Source organism: Episyrphus balteatus, chromosome 2 (assembly GCF_945859705.1).
Source record: "Episyrphus balteatus chromosome 2, idEpiBalt1.1, whole genome shotgun sequence".
In the NCBI taxonomy this organism is placed as follows: Eukaryota; Metazoa; Arthropoda; class Insecta; order Diptera; family Syrphidae; genus Episyrphus; species Episyrphus balteatus.
The window spans coordinates 28743534-28767899 of record NC_079135.1 but is presented as its reverse complement, the minus strand read 5'-3'; the positions used below and the strand labels follow the sequence as shown (position 1 = coordinate 28767899).

The 24366-nt window shown below is 30.5% G+C and overlaps 1 protein-coding gene across 3 annotated transcripts in view; it reads right to left on the bottom strand.

Annotated features, from left to right (window-relative positions):
* The window catches only part of LOC129912454 (PAN2-PAN3 deadenylation complex subunit PAN3), a 66148-nt gene that overhangs the window by 39750 nt on the left and 2032 nt on the right, over window positions 1–24366 (bottom strand). For 2 of the 3 annotated variants that reach the window (XM_055990686.1, XM_055990689.1), the window contains one exon: window positions 18539–19201. In XM_055990686.1, coding sequence (XP_055846661.1) covers window positions 18539–18572 — 34 coding nt within the window. In that variant the 5' untranslated portion in view covers window positions 18573–19201. Of the gene's footprint in view, window positions 1–18538; window positions 19202–24366 lie in introns of those variants that run through there. The other variant, XM_055990691.1, reaches the window with a different exon arrangement.

The window sequence follows — 24366 nt, the reverse complement described above, 5'->3', positions numbered from 1 at the left end:
TAGTTTAAGGTGCCCTTTTTTCTCAGTGTAGTACTAGATTTCTAGTCTACTAATGAGTAGACAACCATCTCTAAAGGAACGCAGCCACTAATTTCGGTGGAAGGGCGTTCGATTGAATGGAAGTTTTCGTAAATTTTTTTTTTGAATTTTTAAAATTAAGAAAAAAAAACTAAGATAAATACCTAATTCGCCACCTCAACTACCAATATTTTTCCTTGGTACTGAAGCTGTAATTTCTAACCAATACCAATCACTATTAAACAGAATAAATATTATACAAGAGAAATCACCTAGTAAACATTTAACGCATAATTTCTTTCACTTCAAGAAACTTGATTGTTTTTTTTTTGCCATTGAAATCGATCACAATAACAACAAAGACTACGACGACAACGACATCTTTAAATGGCGCCCACATTAACCTCTTTCTAGAAATTTTGTAAATTTAATGACGTCGAATGGAACAAGATGTGATGTCTATTGCATCAACCTTCAAGTTAAATGATACCAACAAATTCTGCCTGTAGCTATAATATCTTCTTCTTTTGTCGATTCTTATTTGTATTGCAAATGCCATAACCCATAAACCGTGTTGAATCTATTGTGACCTACTTTTTTTTTTCTCAACAGATGAACAGATAAATCAGCTGCTTTCATATACACACATATACAATTTTTTATCTTTCTGTCTCTTTCTATTTTTTGTTGTTTCAAACCTAGATAGATAATGGAATTGAAAACCCATTTGAAGAAACTATGGCTTTGACTTATACCTTTTTCACGTTAAACAAATCAGTTTATATAGATTTTTATCGTCATCACACCTACCATAGCAACAAGCTAACGGAGTTTGAATTTCGTGGGTCTCTATTACCATCGCCAGAGAGCTGCCTCATTGTCTTTATACGTACTCCCTTACCATACATTGGGGCAATATGAAACTTAAGTTTAAAAAAATCAAGTTGGCGAAGGAGTTAGAATGAGAAATAGTAATTTTCAAGTGAACTACATTGTCGGTAAAGTAGTGTGAAATTGTATGATAAGAAAGTTTGCTTATTTACATTAGCCACTTAATTCTTGATTGACAACTTGAGTATAACTTACTCGACTGTAAGCTGGTCCTAAGTTTAACTTGCATTTGTTTAAATGAACACTGCCTTGCCACTATTTCACTCAAATGAGGTCTGTAAAACATTACTCAACTTCGCAACTGTACCTTAACTCAATATCTTATTACGTTTACATACATGTAGAATTCATAAACGCATATCTGCTTTTGCATCACAACTTTTTGTTTGAAAAAGAAAACACTACCTTACCTACAAAGCATCAAGTTTGCACCAGAAATATTTTTGATGCGTTAATCAACTCAGCCGTCACTCTTTTCAATTTCGCACTCGACTTTTCGATTTTCCATGTAAATGTATGTACCTACTGGGTCAAGCAAAGTATTTCGATCCCTTTTGAATCTAATTTGTATTATTGACTGAGACCATTTAAAAATAATTTTCCAATAAAAACTTGATTTAAGAGATGGTAAGGCAGTTTCAGAACTTGCTTTTTTGCTACTTATTTAACAGTGAAAAATTAATGATAAGTACATAGTTACACTCAGTTATTATCGGCTAGGTTAATTTTCCAACTACCTTATCGACATCTTTTCTTTTTACTCCAATTACAATTTTTCCCGACTTTTTCTTTGATTTTGTAGAGATTCTGCCCCAATGTGCTGTTTTATATCGCTTCGAAAGAAAATCTTTTCCTCCCATATACATTAGGGTGGTCCAATTTTTTGGTTTTTACATTTCCGTTGTTCCCCACTCAAAAATTGGTTGCATATGTGTTTTGTATTACACACGTGAAATTTCAGCTTTTTAGGTGAAGTGTAAGTGGGCGCTCAACAAGCTCAAAGTTTTTGCTCACATGCTGTTATAGCTGGGTCCTTATGCCTAGTAATTAACTCTTGTTTTGATTTATCAAGTGGATTAAGTTATGATGTGGTAAAGTTTTTCATAAAAAACCAATAGTTAAGTGATATTTTCACAGATAATAGTTTTTGTTCATTTAAATTCGTCTGTAAGTATTTTTTGCTTAAAGTTAACAAAACAGAATTAATCAATGAAATACGAGCTAGTGACTCAAAACCAAAGAAACATGAAAATCATTTACATGGTTGTCGGGAACATGCGTGTTTATCATGTTTAAGCCAAATTCCAACCTCAAGCCAAGTCCTAATACAATATAATCAGATATTAAGGGTAAGGTAAGGGTAACAAAGTCTAATATTCCAAAGCTGATGAGCGCCCTCTTCCTTTTACTTTTGAGGGCTAAAACTTTCAGCATGTGTTGGTATTGATGTCTGTAGCAAAATAATGCGTGGGGAACTAATGAATTATATGGTTTATTTTTTTGCCTTATAACGTGGACCACACTAATATACATACATGAAACGAAATGTTTGTGTTTAGAAATTCGTAACAAAACTGCAATTACATGAAGATTCAAATACACATGAGACTATTAAACTGATACATTCTTGTACCAACTCGTGTACATGATCACGTTGCGTTGTAACTTTTTTCGTAAAAGAAAAAACCCATCATCATCATCGAACTTACATGGAAGTGAAAAACGTTTTTTGAATTTCATAAAATTTGCACGTAATCGATAGATTTGGGCGTTGGATTGAAGTGATAGTTGATTTGAAAGGCATCAGTATAAAGTTGAATAAAATAAAAAAAATTGTAGAAGAATAACCAAACCTTTTTTTTTTTTAGATTTGTGTTAAACGAGACGCAACAAAACGTGCGTTTGTACATAATGAGCTCCTCTTGTTATGCATCGTTTCGCATTGCCTACGTGCGTTTGAATTGCCTCTTTTTCTCTATAATAACATATATAAGTTGCGAAGCTTGTTATGATGTGTGTGCGTGTATGGTGTTGTAAAGGTAGGTAGGTGTAACAGAAAGAAACCAATATCATTGGGAGTTGGATTGGATTGGAGTTGGAGTATAACAAAAGAGTGACAGATTGGAATCGGGTTAAATAAACAAGTTTACACCGTTTATTTTTTTTTTTTAGTTTTATTTTGTTGTCTTCTTTATTTTTTCTGTTTTGTGTGTCAATGTTAAAGGTGTTTCGAAAAATTAAATGTTTAACCTACCAAGCTTAAGTTAATGGCAGAAATTTATCTTATAAATACATGGACTACTTTCTTTAATCTTGGTTATTAGGTCGTTCTAGTTTTTATTACAAAATTTTTTATTACAAAGGTCAAGTCGATGATAAACAGAACAATTTACAATTTAAGGTTCTTACTACGCATTTCAGGGTTGTGAATGGATATTCCTTACAAAACTTTTGTTTCACTTTAATGATAAGTTATGGGTTAATTACCTACTCTATTAGAAACTATTAATAGAAAAAAGTTAAAATGGTAACGATAGTTACGATAAGCACTGGCTACATGTACAAAAAAGTGTAACTCTTCCTCACGTTCCATCGAGCCCGTTAGCAGTGTGCTATAGATTGTAATTTCATCTTAAAGGCCAAATCATATGACGCCAAGCCAAACTTGAGTCAGCAGATCAGGGTGTTAAACCGTTGAACGGTACGCACTTCTTGGGTTCGAGTTCCAAGACAGTCCAATACAATTATAATTTAACTCGACCTGTAAAAACGTTATCGAGTATTAGAGAAGTAAGTTTCCGCTATAAAGGAGCCAACTATACTGAAGAAAACCGAAATTTGTTTAAGCAAGCTAGAAAGATTTTAAGCTTTCTCATTTGAATTTTGTCAACTAAGATTTTTGTTAAGTTAAGACTTTTTTTCTTCGGCTCTTTTATTCATTGTAGATTGGGCAATGAAATAGTTACGCTTACATTTATTCTTCCCACCTCTTTTTTTTTTTCTTTTGTCTCATCGTAGAAATTGAAGAACTTTCTGGTCTTGATGTTTGCCAAGAAAGAACTGATATCTAGACTACTTTGTAAAATCTAGATTCCACGCTGATCTGGCTTAAATCAACAAATATATGATTTCCATTCCATTGCTGGTTTTCCTTCAACTTTTTTGAGTCTATTGAATTCTATCCAGAAAAGAGCCTTCAGATAATAGTTTACACTGAGAGGGCAGAGGCAAAAACGCAATTTAATGTAATATGGCCTATGTTGATTCAATATTATAATATGAAACATCTTAAAATTAAGGTTCAAACAACGTAAAAAAAAAAGTTTAAAATTTTTTTCAGGTTTCAGCTTTAGTTGCAGTTTATCACACTGATACTGACGATCTCCAATGGCTGCCAAATTTTTTATTTTTTTATTTAAATAGGTGTTTTTTTTTTATTTGATACAACTTTGATTTAAGGATGTGATATGAATAAAATCCACTTTAAACTAACGTCGTTCTACTTTGATTTTAAAATGATCGTCTTCAACGAAAAATCATTCCGAAATAAATCAAAGTGGTCTTTCTTGATTTTGAGTTGTTTTCCCCTCAGTGTACAACTTAAAATTTATAAAGAACATTTTTCGAAACGGTCGAAATGTACAAATATACAGAAAGCTACAATATTATTTGATTAAAATGTTGAAACAAAAATTAACAAGCTTTTTTACAGGATAAATGAAAATGTTTTATAGAAACTCACAAGTTCTTTCCTCACAAATTTTGAGTTCAAAAAAGTTCACACTCTAAATCATTATAAACATTACTGTTTGAATTTTTGGTCTTGTCTTTTTTCCTGATGTCAACGAAAATTTCACTTGACGATATATTCATAGAATCACAAATTCTAAATGCAATTTTAAAGTAATTAAGCATCAAATATAATGGGTATCAATTTTTCTTTTGCTTTCAAAAAACAAAAAAGGAACCTTCATGAAAAGCACTAAAAAGTATAATTGTATTACCTTCCAAATTATGACAAAAAAAATCCTCTGTCGGCACACGGGTGCGAATTTGGCAGGACAAAAATAAAATAATTACAATTTTTCAAAAAAGTGGCCACAAAAAATTCTCTTTATAAGGGTGAAAATATTTTTTGTGAATACAATATTCGAATTCCTCGGAATATTCTACATCAATTTCATACTTGATTCTTTATAAAATATTGTGACCGAAAAAAGTTATAGCGACATGAAAAAGTATAAACCAAATTCGCACCCGTGTGCCTATCACGTCACAAAAAAGAGGTGTGCCTACAGAGGGTTAAATAAGATACGACAAAGTGTTTTTGTAGACACAAATCTTTAGTAAATATAATTCAATTTAGACTTAAACTTTTGTTTAATGTAATAAAACTAAGCTCCCCTGCGATTGCAATAATACAAAAAAAAAAAAAAAAAAACATTAAGAAAGTTCTTTTTCAAAAAAGATTCCTTAACAGATAATAATTTTATTAATTTATTATCCCCATGATGTTTATGTCTACACCGCCTTAACTGTGATTAACAAAAACAAAATATAAAAAAAAAAATACAAAAAAGAAACCAACCAACCAACAACCCTTTTTTACTTGATAAGATAATTCCATTTGCTAATCAAGTACCCAAGGCGACTTCATCATCAATCTTTAACTAAGTTACCCTAGTCCATGTTTTTATGCTCGGTCGCAATTCTATTTGAGAGAATTTTTATTTTAACTACCTTTTACCAGACACGTTTCCTCGGTTTGTAGGAAAAGTCCATTAAAAAAAAATGCAATTAAATCTATTAACGAGAACTACTCCTACGTACTTCATCTAAGTCACTTGCCAGTCCACCTCCTACACCATCAAGCTTTTTTGAGATAGGTATGGTAAAAGGTGTGTTCCTTTGGGATTTAAAGAAATTATTTTACTGCAATGTAGTTTCTACTTCTACATAAACATGACTTAGGTCAATGAAGTTTGTTTTTTTTTTTTTTCAAGGTGTGATAGAATTTTTGAACAGAAAAAAAAATGAGACTATAATGAAGACACTATAAGTGTAAGGGTATGTTCTTAATTTTTCCCCAAAAAAATTCCCTAGTCGAGGTTTAAATCAAAGTTGACCTCGAGCTCTGTTTGACTAAACTTTGAGATCAAGGGCGTTTAAATTAATCGGGCAAACCCAATATCACCCGCCATCGCCATAAGGAGTGAGAGGTTCCTTGGGAAAACTCATTATTAAACACGAAAAAAAAAAAGAAAAACAAACAAAGACTATATAAGCCACTTCAAAAGGCTTATCGTCACTTATGCTTTATTTTACACCAAAGAGTCGAGTCGTGCCCTATGGAGTCTTTCGGTCGAGTGCGTATTTGTTTCTTGATGAACACACCCCCCACGACGACTATGATAACAAAAAAACAAACCCTTACACTCCTAAACACATCACACAAGCCTGCGTGTGTCGCGTCGTCGTCACAAATGGTTATGGGAAATTAATATTTAGTTTTTGTAAATTGTTATTGTCCATAATTATGTGTATCGTGTGCATGAAATTGATTCGAGCATGAAAAGTTCATAATATTAATTCGATTAACTTCGAATTCGAATTTAAAATATAAATTGAATGGGGCTATGGGAGAGGGTGTGAGTTTGTAATTCAATATGAGAATGAGAGTGATGGGAATAATGTATATTTTCTTTCCTCGCTTTCATTTAATTTTTTAATTAGACGAAAATGTCATTGTTAAGCCGATGCCGATGAAGACGAAGACTTACTAATTAAATGCTAAACATTGAAATGCCATTTTTTGCATGAAAGTGAGCTTGAAGCTTTGTTCATTATGATAAATAGACATGAAGAGTAGGCACACAAAAGAAAGTGAAGCATAATTAATGATATAATATACCTACCTACACTACACGCTCAAAAAGGTGGTGGTGTTATGGAATTTTTGTGTTGACTTTTATATACAACATATTTTTTTTTTTATTCCTGCAGTAATTAATGTCGAAGTATTTTTATTTTACGCTATTAATAGCTGATTATAGATTTTTTTTCAACTGTTATATAAATAAAGGCATAGGCATTATGAACCTTCGTATTAATAATGACGCACTTAGATTACTTTTACTTTTCGTGCAAAATAATTGAAACAAACGAGAGACTTGCATGCACGCGATTGTAAGTAAATTGTTTCATTTTTTTGTTTTAGTTAGAGAAGGTTCAATAAAAATAAAAACTATTATAAAACTTAAGAACTTGGTTCAATTAGAGGGACTACATAGTCTACACAAGCTTTTAGTGGCAAAGATAAAAAGAGTACCAGTTTACGACAAGTAAATTAAAAGCTGCTTTCATTTGGCCATCTGTGTCATATAAATGCCATTTAGACAAGAAGGCACATCATTGATGTAAATGAAAGAAGTATTGGTCCGAAAATGGATCCATGTGGGAGTCCTTTCAAAACTGGTTTATACACATCGGCGGTGATTTTAATTCGAGACATGACCTTTGGCTAGATACAACTATTAGCACCGGAGGCAAAACGATAGCCAACTGGCTGACAGTTTTTCACTTACGCTAGCAGTGCTGGACTTCTTTCTCCCAACATCAAATCTCATCCATAGAAAACCCGACTTTAAGAACTTTACCTGTTCAATGTCCCGGATTATGAATCAGTTCAGCTAATTATCAAGTTTTACCAACACATCTATCTACAGAATTTTAGATGTATACAGGCTCCAGAGAAACGTCGAGCAAACCTTCAAACTGCCTCCACAAAACAGGAACTCAGATAATGCAGAAATTGATGATCGGCAATCAGAAGTGTACTGGATAATCAAAAAACAGCAGAATACATCAAACCTCAACTACCGGACACTGGAAAGTGAACTACAATGCACAAAGACAAAATTCCAGAAGAGACTGCAGTCAAAAAAGTCCAGACCTGATGTATTTAAGAAAATCAACTGAATGCCTGAAGTTGTTAACACCAACAATGGAGATGCAACAACATCGCAGGAAAACCAAAAGCGTTCCCATCCAACTTCGGAGTCAACTTCACACCGAACCCTTCCGAAGAACCAGACTTCTTGGAAATAGTTAGAACATCTACCTAACACGGATAAAGCAATATTTAGCGACGCCAACCTTGCAAATGATCCAGTTGACAGTCCGAACCTGTATATCCCAGAAGAGATTATTGAAATAATTAACTTATCCAAAATGAAGAAATCCGCTGAACCAGATGGCATTTCGAACTTCATTCTAAAGATGCAGTCGCAAACAGAAATGATCTTCTTGACCAAAATTTCAAGACATCACTTCAGATAACCATAAAGTTACCTTCGCATGCTTTCTGGATGTCCCAAAAGCATTTGAAAGCGTATGGACTTTCCTTTTGCACTTTTTTTTATCATTACTTTCATCCAGGAACTTTTTTGTCCAGGTGGAGGATCCAAATTACAAATGAAATTCATTAGAGCTGAAGTTGACCAATAATCAAAAATCCATATATAGCATGAAAACGCTAGAACCTGCTCAACACCGAAGATTCACTCACGTACTGCAAGCTCAGCTCGCTCGATATCTACCCTTAAATTCGTAGCTCACATTCGGAAACTGCATAAGTTCAACATTAAATGAGGTATCCGAAATTCCTAACCTACTACCCAAATCGGAACTATTGTGCCTTAGTCGAGTAGGAGGACGGCTAAGTCGATAGAAGCATCACATTGACACTTCCAGATGGATCTATACTGCCAGACAAACGAAACGTCAAGTGCCTACCTAGGAATCCACTTTAAAGAGCTCCTAGAGATTCAACAATCACTCTTCTAAAACCCATGTTTATCCAACAAAAAATTATAGAGCATTAACTTATTTTCTTTATATAAAAGCTTTTAAAGTTTTCTTTTCAAAACTAACAAATTCAAACAATGCCTTCGCAGTAGAAAAAAAAAATACACACTGTCTTACAAAAGAAGGAATACTAAGGTACATTGTACGAGTACAAAAAAAACAACTCAGGGTCATTAGACCTTCAAATATAATAAAAACGACAAAGAACAGACAGACAAAGTTGATGTTGTCTATGTGCTTGTTCATTCAATGGCAGCATAAAGGTGTGTTTGTTTTTTTTCATTTCTTTGATTTATTTTTGTTATTTTTTTTTTTTTTGCCATCTCTTCCTTCTTCACGCTTAGTTGCATTCTTAATCGTATTTTTTTTTTTTTTTTTTTTTCATTAAATTTGATTATTTACTTTTTTTTGTAATTTTCTTGGCTGAAATAAAAGACACACATTATCTCATAGCAAGAGAAAAGAGAGAATCAAAAATAAAAAAAACATCTGCTTTCTTCTTGAAAGTGGGTGTATGTGTGTGTTTGTTTGGCCATAAAATTCGAAAAACGATTCCTTATTTACTTTCAATGGTGTTCAAAAAGTCTTCTATTTCACTAAAGTAAATATTCAATTACCAATTAGAACACTGGCAGGTGTAAGTTACTATTCTTCACTTCTTCATCTGTTTCTCTTTTGACTCAACTAAAGGGAATAAAGGAGTCAAAATCAAATCCAAATCTTACAAGAAAGAAAATTAAAAAAAAAATGAAGAACAAAAAAAAAACTTAATCAAAACGAGACATCTAACAGGTGATTCTTGGAATGAACCCATCACGTAATTTGTTCTCTTTTGTCTGCTATTTTTTTTTTTTTTATTGTAGATATCCTTGCTACGAAGAAGAAGGATAATACTTGCCTTGCCAATGTGTTTTGCAAAAGGCTTGTATTTTTTTTTTTTTTTTTTTTTAGTTCGACCCTGTTTTGGATGTGTTCGAGATAAAAAGAAGAATTTTTGTGGGTGCTAGTGTCACATTCTCATCAAAAGTTGAAAAAAAAACTTGTTGAGTTGATGGCAAAAAGTTCGATAGAAACAAAACTTAAAGAAGAATAAAAAACATGAGCAAAATGATAAACTTCATTCATAAGCAATTTGACTAACATCTGTTGCGTTTGCAGATGTTTTCAAAAGGCTAAGGATTACAAATTTAATTTTACGAAATCAAAAGTTTTTTTTTTTTTGTATTCAAGTTTTGAACACACCTGTAGAAATTTTAGTTTTTTTTTTTATATGTTTGCTCAAGCGTGTTAGACCTTTTGAATTAAAATTTATTCATTTTTCATTTTATAGATACTTTTGTGTCATCAAAGTTTTGGAAAAAAAAATTATAAAAATGATACGACTTGCAAAAGATTATTTTGTCGTTAAAAAGTTAAAATTGTTCTGTAGTTTAAAACGTATAGCTAGCTACTGAAGGGTAACTTAAGAATTCGTAACAACATTAATTGCCTTTGTATATTACATTCAGATATGACATAATCAGAATTTAAGAAACAAAAATTGGACACGAAGTATATTTGTTCACCCACCGTTGTCACCCATGAGTCAATTTGAACCTCAATTTTTATTGCAAATTCGATTTACAAAAAAAAAACTCTTTTTCGAGATTTATTTTTAATAAATAAATATTCTTTCGGCTTTAAGTAACATCTAAAATACAACGCAATCTCTCAAGACCATCATCAACCACCATCAACCATCAAACAACGAACGAAAAAATTTCGTCCTATGTCAATTTAAATCATTTGTGATAACGTTGATGATGTGATTCGGGATATAAACTAAAACACGACAGAAATTATGTCTGCCTTGACACACGGTAACTTGCGACTGGTGGTGGAGAGAACCAATCTCTCAACTGTTTATTCTTAATCTAAAACCCATAAATATGCTTTGTACAAAAATGCTTTTGTCTCAGGAGAGAACTTTTTGTTCTTTCATTTGGTGATGTTATGATCTCTGGGATCATAACTTTCCCACGTATCTGCTTCACACTATCCGCTTGTGGGGTTCGCCAGGATGACAAGATATCGGCGGCAAGCCTCCTGGTTTTGTATTGTTCTATTTCTGAGGCCAAAAGAATTCTGGAGGTTTTTGCATTTGCTTTTACCAAAAGTTTTTAGGTCTACCTTTCTCTTAGTATCGTAAAGTTTTATAATATTATATTTTTTAAAATATTGGCTTGTGTACTAGGATTCACTTTGTAAGGCTGCTTACAACCAAAGATGTTTACATTTGCTGAACGAACTTTCAAATCTCAAGTTCATACCATTTTTTTACCCACGAACGACTATCCTTCAAAAAAAAACTTTTGTTGGCCTTCTTGACATACAAAAACACACTGAATTTAAAAATTCGCCATTGTTTGACTTGTAATCTTTGAAAATTGATTGTATGAAGCGAAGTTTTAACTTCTAAAAATATGCTTTTGACCCGTATGCATAAAAAATAGCAAATACATTCGAGTATAAATAAAAGAATTAATTAGTGTAAACTAGTTTTGATATACACAAAATGTGTTCAAGTAAGGCCCTGTGTTGAATTGGGTTAAATATTTAGCCGAGGATAAATTTTTGACATTTGTTTGTCTGTTGAATAAAAAATGTTACTTTGGTTATGTTTTACCTGTGTGAATTGGGATACATTTTTGAAGTGGCTAAATTTTTAGTTGCAAACCAAAAGAATTAATGATGTTTAAAACATTTATAAATATTTACAATTTACAAACTTCCACCAAACTTTGTCCTGTGAATTTTATTTTTGCGTTTACATTTATTTATCCTCTGAAGATATTAATTTAACCGGGTCCAAGAGCAAGGTATATTTTCGACGGCTGAAAATGTTTATATTCACCTCAATAGTGCCAAAATATTAGGCTAATAGTGTCACACACCGCCTAATAGCATTTGGTATTTTTTTGCATATCAAACAACGATGTTGTTTTATACTGTTCCGAACAAAAAAGTTTAATATTTTGCTGTTCAGTTTTCCTGTTCCGGATATTTTTTGACATAATGTAGGCAGTTTGTGATTCGAATGATGTAATAAAAAGTTTTCACCTGCCATTTGTTACCATATAACTGACATATTTTTGATGGCGATGACGATATCTATCATGAACAATCTTTTTTTGGCACCACAAATGCAACGATACCATGTCTCTGTAATTGACAGCGAAATTTGCTTGGCATCATTTTTATTATTCATCCACCAACATCATGAAATTAACTGTTTTAAAACATTTAGTTAATTGGCAAACAAACAAACAGTTGTAATTAACATAAGCATAATTGAAATGTCAACCTGCGTCAATTAGATGATAAGTGGAAATCCGACTTAAAAGTAAAAAAAAAACAAAAACTCCCCAACCTAGCTCCTGTAATAAAAAAAAAACATTTTGTGCTACGAATTTGAAGAAATAAGATCTTTTCCTAAACTCATGCGTATCCATATCCTTAAAATCCTTAATGTAACTCCCCTTAAATTACATTTTCTTGTTTCATTTAAAATTTAAACTTATTCAATTTCAACTTCAATCACAAGGAAGTAAACATTCTTATTTTTGTTGTTGTTGTTGTTTTGCTTTTACTCAGCCACCAAATGGAGGAATCCTTTTGAAACATAGTCGCATTTTCCTGATGGCAAATTCCGTAATTCCTCCTCCTCCTTGGTCAGATCAGTTTACCTTGTAAACAAAACCAGTTCTTGTATTTTCCATGACAAGAAGGAAGTGTTAATTGCATACTTCCTGTATGGGTTGTTATCCATCCTCTTGGCGAGCACCAACCTTAACCATTATACTATGTGTATTGTATATTGTTTATGGTGTGTATAAAATGTGCCTTCTTCTTGCTTTTTTGCCTCCCAGGGACGATTACTCCTCTCTCGTCCTACCTAGTTCAAGTGTATATCATATTTCTTCTTCTTTGTATTCTTTTTGCATTTGGATTGAATTGGAGATTTAAGGTTTTTAAATAATTCCTTAACATAACCTTTATAAGTGTATTTTGTCTCAAGAACAACAACATCATCGTGATTTCCTCTTGAAAATTCATAACAAAGAATTCGTCCGTTCGCACCGTTCCGCCCTCCATCGCACCATTATAATGTATATTATGCTTGCCACTTTGTTTTGTACTTTTAGGTACATCTACCTATACAACAGACTCCACTTGTTCGGTTCTCCTTTTTGGATTTTCTGTTTTTATCACGTTTTTCCATACACGGGGAGAGGAACGGGAGGGAAGAAGGGACATATACAAAAAAGAAGACGAGCCTGCAAAATATTCTTGTTTTTCCAGTCCGTCAAGCAACATTGTGGCAATTATGTTTTGGTTTTTTTTCAGCGATGTTGTGATTCTGATGTCTGTCTTCTAGTTTTTTTTTTTTTCATTTTTTTGTTTTTTATATATAAATCGAGCTAAGGGCAATTTTCTTTGTTCTTGGGCTGTTTGAGCTGTTCTTCAATTATTTATACTTTATAGGTAGACGAAGAGAGAATAAAACCAGCACCAAAAGAATGACAGGCTTCATCAGGTATGCATTGGTTTGGATAAATGAAACAATTCAGGTGAACGTGGTTGAGAGATGGTAAAATTGCGGAAAATTCTCCTCCTTCTCCCAGTCGAGGTTTACCCAAGAAAATTTTTGAATAAAATTATTATTTTATAGGAAGTAACGGAAGAAAAGAGCTTTCAGAAGCAAAACACCTTGAAAGGGTACAAAAAAAAAAAGAAGAAACAAAATCAAAAGAATACTTCCAAATTATATGGAGGTTGGTTGCCATTGAATTTGAACGAGAGTCGTAAAAAGATAAACATAGGTACCTAGCTTGCTATAAATGTATAATATTGTTCAATATTACATAATCGTTTTTCCCCAGTAAAAATATTGAAGGAAAACATTCAATGCTATTAGCTTTAAAAACTTAAACTTTGAAATTGTTCAAAATGGGTTAACATTTGATTCATCGATTTTCAAGAAATTTTGTTGGATTATTATTTTATTGAAACCCAATTTAGTTGATCTTAGAAGACGAGATGCATATTTAATTTCTTCAAATACAAATGTCTTTTTGGATCGCACTCTATCGACAATAGGTCGAGATCAATCATTTAACATCAATCATTCAAACTTTGACAGCAAAAATTTATTGTTAGATCGGTGTTTCTATAACAATTTTCAGGTTGAAATATTGTGTCCTTCAAGTTCATTTACTTCGTCTCTTCCCGCGAATATTTTTTCTTTTTTTGTTTGTAGTCATAGTAGTTTGCTGAATTAATAAAAGAATAAGGATACATTTTTCTTTGATCACGGAAACGACCAGTAACAGCTGATTGAAATTTTCCCAATGAGTACACGCTATTTGTCTTTAAAACGAATCAAAACAGAAATGCTGAAATAATTTAACACTAAAACTTTGTGTCACACCCGTTTAATTCGTTTTCATATCTTCTAACTTAAAAAAAATTATAAATACCACTTCGCTCTTGTTGCCCAGAAGACATTTGACCCAAATCTCCTTTTTCGTCAATACCTATTCAAATTCTTTATTTTAACTGTTCAATGTTTCACTTTCAGAAATACACAATAATCAAAATCATCATCACCAACAATGACTGAATGAAAAGAAAAAAAAAAAAACCTTTTTTTCAGTCTACAGCATTTCCATATTTACATGACGACAACCACTTATAAAGAGTAGTACAAATTCTACAACAATAGCCATGTTTTATTGGTAACTGATACTTAGCTCATCAAAATTTTGCAAGGGAAATAACAACAAATGATTGCTTAGGATAAATAAAAGTTTTTCAATTGTTGCTTTACAGAGAAAATTTTTGTCTAAACTTATACAATTTTATCCCTTCAACAATAAAGAACTAATAATAATAATAAATGAAAAAAATCGTTTAGATTTGTTCACAGCATAAAATGTTTACTCAGTAGGTACATTATGTTTGTAAAAAAAATTGCCACAAATTCTATCAGATATGCATATGAAATTTTACTTTGATGTGTGTTTTGAAAACAGTGATTAAGAATGAAAAAACTTCAATAAAAAAGCAAAAATGTTAGTGAGGGGCAATTTTCTAAAAAAGTGTCTTCCAAACGAATAGAAAAACAAACTATTATAGTAAAACAACGGCAACACTCAGTCTTTTACTTTGATAAATCTTTCAATAAATGTTAAACCTGAATCCAATATACATATGTCGCGACCCTAGAACAACAAGGTTCTAAGTACACCCAAGTGTGTTTTGAGAAAAACGCTTCTGAATATTCAAACAAATTTATACGGTCTTTGTGTATGAAAAGTTTAACTTTTTGTTTATAATTCGATGAGTTTATAGGAAATCTTTAAGATTTTAGCTTAACACACTAATAAAAACACATTTTTAACCCTTAAAGTTTTTATTCTTGTGACCTTAGTTGTTCGATATTGAAGAGTTGGAATACGTTGAAATAAAAAGATTTAAATAAGTTTTTTCTTTTTGTTTAAGAGTGGTGGATTACTGCAATTATTTATAGTTTTGATAATAAATTCTATTTCAAAATAATAAATAAAGTCTAATTGCTCAGCATTCAATTTTTTCGTTCAAACATGTAACAAAGTTCTAACTGCAACATTGTTTGCAGTTAGAACCCTATTGCTCTCAAATCAAATCGAAAAAGAGGCAGATAGAACTTTGTATCTCTGGATATTTTGTGAAACAGAGTTCTAAGTGGAAGTTAGAACCTTATTGTTTAAATCTCAAATGAAAATTGTGTAGATAGAACTCTGTAGCCCACGTTATCTTTGAGACCGAAATAGATAGAGCAAAATAGATAGCGGGAATCGAAAGAGCACCACGATTTTACCTAGATTTGATATATAACTCATTTTTTTTCAAAATTGTCGGTTAGAACCTTGTTGTTCTAAGGTCGCGATGTATATTAAAATCAATTTGCAAATCATTACAAGGAAACAACTCAACAACCAAAGATCTTCTAATAAAACCCATTGTTTTAGAAAATCATACTGATTTCAAGATATATTTTGTGAAAATTTTATCCGCAATTGGATTTAACTTCCGTTTTGATTAGCAAATCGTGTTGTACAAAATCGCAAAGTACATAATATTTAGTTCGAAAAATTAAGGTATTTGAGAGAAGAGCACAGAAAAAATTTTAAAAAAGTTTGCCTTTCTCATCGGCACTTTCCTACTTCTTCTAGTTTTCACGTTTTTACTAATATATCCTCGTTATATAAAAACTTTAAAAGTCTTTTCTAAAAATTGAAAGCGATAAACACGTAACTAGAATTTCTTAAAATATTTTGTTTGCTGCTAAACAATGCTGTGAAAAACTTCCAAGAAAATAAGATACGAAAACGTTTTCTTGAAAATAACTCAATTAATATGTTTAAAAGTTACTTTAACTTCTAATTGCTCATTGCATAATGTCAGGTTTTCAGAAAAACTAACATTTCTTTTAAGAAACGAAAAAAAAGGGGACGATATCGCTATGAACTAATTTTAAGCAACTCAGTTAATCCCGATCCAACATATTTTGTACATGTCTCTGATATAGGTGAATTGCAAATTCAATTTCTGACACAAATTTTAAGTGTTTATTATACTTTCTTCCGCAAAGAGAGACATTTTAACAATAATTGTTTAATCGCGCAACCAATTCATACATATTTGATATGAAAATGACAGACGGGCACTTTTATTTTTATTTATTTATTAATCTCCTGCGTTATGAGTATCGGACATTGAACCCTTTTCTTTCTACTATACAAACATGTTTTAAAATTAATTATTTGAAATAGGGATGAAAAGTCGTCCTGTTGAATTTGAATGTAATTTTCTATTCCGATTTTTTTTTTTTTGCTCATGTACAAGGCAGGGTTCAAACCTTGCTCCAATCGGAGCAAATTTGCTCCACTTTTGAGGAACAAAAGAAATCTACTCCAACGCTCCGATTTTTCGAGATTTACTCCACTTTTTCCAAACAGAAAAATTGTTTTACTAAACTAACCTAACTAACCGGATTGGAATATTTGAAATTGAAATTGTATTTATTTTAAAATTGCAAACACATTTTCACTTGCATTTATGAGGTTTATAAAACAATATAAAATGGTCCAAGGTGAATTTATCTGAAAATAATTTTATTTTATGAACCAAATTGGGCCAAATTCATAGTTGTTAACTAAAACTGGAGTTTATTCAATGCAATTCAAATGGGATAAACTCGAATTCCTCATAAAAGTTTCTTAAACAGTGTCCATGAATACGCCCCGGCCCCATTGACTTTACTTTAAGACTTTATTATTTTTTTAATTAAAAAAAAATTACTTAAAAGTAAGAATTTTTTTGTTTCAAATCTACTCCGGAAATTTAGGATTTGCTCCACTTTTTTTTCAAATTTGCTCCAGCATTCATGACCGAGGTTCGAACCCTGGTACAAAGTCCTAGTCATGATACTCCGTAATATTTTTTTTTTAATTCTCATTTATTCATAAGAAACAAGACTTAAATTATAAACTATGGAGTTCTAGTAAGTCTGAAATAAATACATAGTTGAATCAAATTTATGTAATGATTCAATTTCTGAATTTAGAAACAACTAGATAGTTTTTTAATAGCAGTAGCCTAGATCTATGACTTCTTCCTTTGCAATCTACCAACAGATTCCCTATTCAACTAAAATAACACTGGTCGGCAACGAAAAAAGAGCTTGAACCAAACCATTTTTTTCTAAAGGATTTTTATGTGCTGATTGCGTTTTTGAAATATATTAATATTAATTTTTTTTATTTATAAAAATAATTTAAATAACAATAATTAGTATACGCGTTTTTTGGTACTTTAGATATTTTAGATCAAACGTCAACAAATATTTTATTCCAAATTAGTTTTTGGGACTTTATAGCGAAGATAGTGATGAGCAGAGCTCAAAAACTAGACGTGGTGGAATAAATCTGTAAACAGTTTTGAATTATTCAGCACACAAGTTAACCAAAATCACCTTTCAGAGTTATTGCTCCCAATTTTTTCTGTTTTTTGCCGACCAGTGTAATAAATCAATTTCGAGTAAAAAAAAATCATCCATTCAAACTTCATTCGTTTTTTAACATCTTTGTCAAAAAAGCAACCCTTCATTATTTTTTTATTACAATTTTTGTAATTAAATTACCCCTTACAAGAAAAAGGTATTGGTTTGGATGAAAAAAAAATGAATACTTCCTTCAAAGCCATTTCGGTTGGTATCTAACCTATCGACCATTAAAAATTAAATTTCCTTTTTCGTATATTTTTTGTATTGTGATTTACATCCCCAGACCTCTCGAGATTTATGTTGATTATTAACGGGCTTTTGATTTTGGCAGTTGTTTCATTGATTTTCCCTCAGACTGTTATTTTTTTTTTTTTTTGTTTTTGTTTATTTTTAAACTGCGCGACCTCTGTCAAAGGTTAAATAAAAGACATTTTTGTGTTTTTGGTTCTGCTTCTGATAAAATATGTATCAGAAGAGAGAATATACAAACAAATTCATCTACAGGTGCCTAACGGTTCTCATTTATCACACAAAATAGAAACTCTCACTCAGTAATTTGAGAAAATAAATTTCGTCACTTTTTTGGGTTTAATTCAAAGTAAAAAACAATGTTCTGAAAGAAAATAATTAACAAAAAATAAATCAAAAATCAACACAAATAAGAATAAAACTTACCTGCTGGGAAAAAGTTATTCAAGAACGTTGACATTTTGTTCGGAGTCGTTTTGTTTCACCACACACTCGAAATTCAAACAAATAAAAAATAATTAAAATAAAGAAAACAGAAAAACTAAACCGTTTTGTTGTTGTTGTTGTTTTCTTCTGTGTTGCTGCTTTGTTTTCTTTTTCTCTTTGCGTTGCTTTATTATGTTTTCTTTTTATTTTTTATTTAATTTGCTCACTTTTCTTATTTTTTTTTTAATTTCTATTTACTTTTTATTTATTGCAATATAGATGATGATAGAAGAACACATTTATTTTTTTTTTACTAAATTAAAATGGAAACACTTTTTTTGTGTTATTTGAGGGATTGGTGTTAAAGAAAAGGATGTGCATATTTTTATTTTTTTTTTATTTGCTTGCTCCTTTTTTTCTTTTCATTTTTAAATGAAAAACAATTAAAAACACTATATATTTTCTTTTACGTTTTATTTAAAATTTAAAACATTATTTAAATATATTGTTTCCGCCATTATTCGTGTTATTGTTAAGTTTTCGAGATATACGATTCATTGAATAAAATAAAAACACGACAGAAACAAATAAGAAAAAAAAAACACTTTCAGGAGATTTAATGCAAAGTTTTAAGATTTCAAATAAAAATCAGGAAACTGTTTGCTAAACGAAGAAAAGTATAGAAAAAAAAAGATAACGATTAATGATTATTTTTATTATTATTCCACTTATAATTATTAAGGTATCATTAAGAAAAAATAATAAAAAACTAACAACAATTATATCGAAATGGAAATATGTATACAATTATTATTTTTTTTTTGAATTATATCCTCTTTGGTGGTTGTATTGCAACAAAAACGAACAGAGAACAACTACCTACTATTGAATAGAAAAATATTTTTAAAGGGCACAGGGTAACAGTATATTATTTTTGTGCATGGACCCATAGAAGAAGGAACAAGTAAAACAAAAATTATAAATTCACCACACGGAAAAAAAAGGGAAGAAAGTCTAGAGTACGTATACCAACCAACCAACTAAATGGAAATGAAAAACATGAAATACAAGAAGGTGGTGGTGCAAGAGCAGCAAGCAGCAGACAGGGAGGCCGAATGGAAGGCAAAGCCAGAAAACAGAGCAACATTTTCCCTGTTTTCATCCTGATTTCCATCATGAATACAAAAAGTTATACACATACATACAATAAACTCTTATATGTATGAAGGGAAATCCTCCAGCAGGGATTCTCCCCCATTCTATTATTACCGGTTTGATATATTCACAATGTTGCCAGTTTGATTTTTAAAAATGTTTAGTTAAATAATAAAATAATCGTTAATCAATTAGAATTGTTATCAAAGTTTCGAAACGAGAATCTGTAATAACAAAAAGCTCAAAAAACAATTCATTTGAGAACAGAATAATTTTCTTTTTTCAATAGCAAATAGAGGAAACAATAATTACTCTTTTTTGTAATTTGAATTTGGAAAAATATGAAAGTTCAAACTACCTTGATGTTTTCAACAAAAATTTGCATTAAGCATGTTTTAATGTTTTGAAACATACCTATCATTAAAAAAAATTATTTGTTAAACCCTAGCATGCATTCTCTCGAAATTTAAAGCTTTGGAGAGATTTTCAGAAAAGCTGAAATTTAGCTCGATATTCGTACTAGACGTCAAATGTTTCCATAACTAGTTTTATTGTATACAGGGTGTTTCATAGTTATCTCCACAGACGAAAACCATGGATTTTTAAGGTTATAAGTTCAGAGAACTTATGAGGTAAACAAAGTTAATTAAGAGGATGAATTGGTCTTTTATAATCAGAAAAAGGAAATGGTGCTCAATAACTTAATAAAATGATGCCAAAGTAAAAAAAGAAGAAAAAACACTTAAAAATGATTAAAATCTGGTTTAATATAAAGTTCCGGGAAATGCTTTGATAATTTCGACTTAAAATAAACATAGGAATCTATGTACTTTTTATAATAAAAGAAAATATTTTTGAAAAGCATATTAGGAAAAAAAATCCGATTCTCAGAATTTGTAATCGAGTTAATAATTTAGAACTTAAATTCTGTAAATATCACATTGGCTTATAAACTAAACAGGATTGTAAAACATCATTTTTTTAAATGGATTTGCCTTACATTACAAATTAAAAAAAAAAGTTACTGAAAATAAAAAAAATTATTAAAAAAAATAATTTAAGACCAAAAGTCGAAAGAAATTCGATGAATATTAGATAAAAAATATTTAAGAATTTTTTTAAACTTTGCAATAAATATTTTTTTAACTTTGAAATTCATTTTTTTAATTCATTTGCAACGCTACTTTAAGTAAATTTTATAGAAAATAATTAGGTACAACATAGGTTTAGGAATTGTTACTTTTAGAATGCGAAGGGGAGTGAATTTGAACAGCTTCGTGAATGACAAGGGGTATCTAGTGATTTTGCGAGAATTATGCAAAGTAAAGGAAATTTTTTTCACGAAAAAGCTCCAAAGGAAATGTGATTTAGATTCTTTTTTTTTATGGATGTACCATTAATCCCAACTAAATCAAAAAATTTGAAGTAATACCCGGTAATTTCATGTTGTTGGGATCTGTGTTAGATTTGTTCTGAATGTACTTAGAACTCTGATGATAAAACGGAAAACCTTTTGTTTTTGCAATATTGTTTTTGAGTGCTTTATTATAAAAAAAAGCAGGGCCACTTGGGTGGTCGTTATTTAAAAAAATTTTAATTTGTATACTCTCAAGGGCTTATATGGTTGGAAATAAATTAAAAAAAAAAAAAACAAAAACAGTTAGTACAGGAAAGATAGTAAAAAAACAGGCATTTTGTGGAACGAAATATAGGACGGCTGAATTTTTCAAATCTGAAAGAGGGGTATTAGAAAAGCTTAAGTCCTGGTTTTTGGGACGCCACCCCCCTGGCGAAATCGGCCATTTTGGAAAACGCGAATCGCTCTATATCTCCAAAACTATTTGTCCTAGAGAAATGGTTATCAGACCAAAGTGCTTGGAAATTTAATTATCTTTTTCTTTGTGATACATTATTTTTCTGAGCGGGCAATAGTTTTGAGGTTATGTTGTTTTAAATTTTTTTTTCGGTTTTATTTTAAGTTTTTATCATTCCCGGTAATAGTAACATAATTTTTTAAACAGTACAAGTTATAGACCATCAAATTTCCAATAATTTGGCATATTTTTGAAAGTCATGCGATGTAGGAGTCGAAAGTTATTGACCTGAAAACTATAGTCTAAGTACAGGAAAGTTAGTAGGCTCTAGGTTTGTTTTATTTTTTTCCCTTTTTTTTTTGTTATAATTATTCTTCTAAAAAGATATTTACGGGCAAAGTAAACATTTCACATAGAAAGTCTATCGCAGAATTTGTAAAGTTCTTCCACAGAACATAAACACTGTAGGTACCTATTTTGCTTGGAAGGTTGTTGTATCTAAACTGTCGAATAGTTTTTCTTGTGCAATATCAATTCAAGGTTTTTATTATTTAATATTTTTAATTAAAACTGTTCAATTTTTAATTAAGTTTGGCTTTGAATTGAAAATTGTTTGAATTAAAAATTGAAGAAATGTTAAAACGAATAGTTGACTAGTTTTTTTTTTTTTTTATCAAAGATTACACTGGTCAACAAAATTTAATTTTTTTTTTGTGCCGAGACTAAGATATACTTTTATAGGTTTTTGGTTTGCTGAACTCGAATCTGAAGTCAAAAATATCCTATCAGCTCTCGTTTTTAAAATATTACCGTTAGAAAGTTAAAAAAAATTATTTTGAAGTTAACTAGATTTTTCCTAGATGAACGAAAATATACTTTTTTGAAGGTTTTCGGTCTGTTGAACTCGAATCTGAAGTCAATAATATCCTATCAGCTCCCGTTTTGGAAATATTACCGTTAGAAAACGCAAAAAAAAAAAAAGTTTTTTTTACCACTTTTGATGTCATGCCTTAATTTGAAGATTTTTTTTTTTTCTAAATATAAATCATAACAGTTTCTATAAGAACTTCCTTCTTTCAAAAACTGTTTAAATCTTTGCAAAAACTTTTTTTTACTGCCCGAGATATTTTGAAATGAAGTAAGTGTGTTTTTATCAAAAAGGAGATGAACACGTGATATACATTACAAGAAGCCAAAAAATGATATCTCGAACAATAAAAAAGATATCGAAAAGATTTAAAAAGATCTTGAAAGAAGGAAAATAGTTCTTATAGAAACCGTTATAATTTAAATTAAAAAAAAAAAAATCTTTACATAAAGCATAACCTCAAAAGTAGTTTTTTTACATCTTCTAACGGTAATATTTCAAAAACGGGAGCTGATGGGATATTTCTGACTTCAGATTCGAATTCAGCACACCGAAAACCTACAGAAAAGTATATTTTAGTCTCGGCACCAAAAACCTTGTAAACCTGTGTTATTTATGTTAATGCTTCTTGAGAAAATCGAGAATTTCTTGACAATTAATAAGGGGGGTTGGGGTCAAAATTCTTTTTTTCAAAATTCTGCTTTCAAAATTCTGCTTTACAAAATTCTGCTTTCAACATTCTGCTTTTCAAAATTCTGTTTTTTTAAATTCTGCTTTTCAAAATTCTGCTTTTCATAATTCTGTTTTACAAAATTCTGCAAAAAAATAAAAAATGGTTTGGAAAATGTTTAAAAGCGCGCGCTTTTAAACATTTTCCAAACCATTTTTTATTTTTTTGCAGAATTTGGTAAAACTATCTCCTTGCTGCTTATTTGATTACTTTACTCACTTTGTCAGTTTTTTTTTTTTATGTTCACTGTTTGTTTGATAAATCAATAAATTAAAAAATATTAAGAAAAGATTTTTTAATATTAAATAATTTTGAAAAATAATTAGAAATTTATTAATTTATCAAATAAGAGTGAATGTTCGAAAAATTGACTAAGAAAGGAATATGTTGTATATTTCTTTTCAGGCCGTGTGTGAATTGAGTTAAATAGTTAACACCGTGTAAAATTTTTGACACCATTGAGGTGAATAAGAAATTTCCAGTTGTTAAAAATTTATTGGGCTCTGGGACCTGGTTAAATTCGAGTTAAATTTTGTTTGCATATGGTTTTGTTTTGTTTTTTTTTTTTTTTTATTAAAAAGGAATAGGTATCATGGCAGAAAAAAGGCAGAACAAATTTTAAACAATACATTTTTTTTTTTAATTTTTTTGATCACCTCAATAGTGTCAAAAATTTTACACGGTTTTAACTATTCAACGCAATTCACACACGGCCTTAGTTTCTAATCGTTTTCAACGGTTTATAATGGATTAATGAGATGTAAACGCATATGCTATGAAAAAAAAAAAACAGAATTAGCAGAATTTTTTTGTTCAAAAAATATGCTGGCAGAATTTTGAAAAGCAGAATTTTAAAAAGCAGAATTTTGAAAGACAGAATAGAAAAAAAGCAGAATTTTGAAAAACAGAATTTTCATACAAAAAGCAGAATTTTGAAGCCAGAATTTTGACCCGATCCCTTAATCGGGTTCAGGGGATTTTTTTTTTGTTTTCTTTTATGGAGCTCTTAAAGTAATCTGAAACGCCTTTTCGTAATAATTTTCCAACAAAAATAAACATTCTAAACAAGTTAGGCTTTTCATTACACGTCTTGAATTTTAAGCGAGCCCTCGTTAGTGTTTCTTATCGTATAAAGATTGTCGCAACTGAAGCACCACATTTATGTTATTTGCACTAGTGGAGAAGGGGGTACATTTGACACTTAGTTTTTAAAGGTCTGTATTTTCGAAAACTGTTAATTTTTTCCAATGTTTTGTTTTGT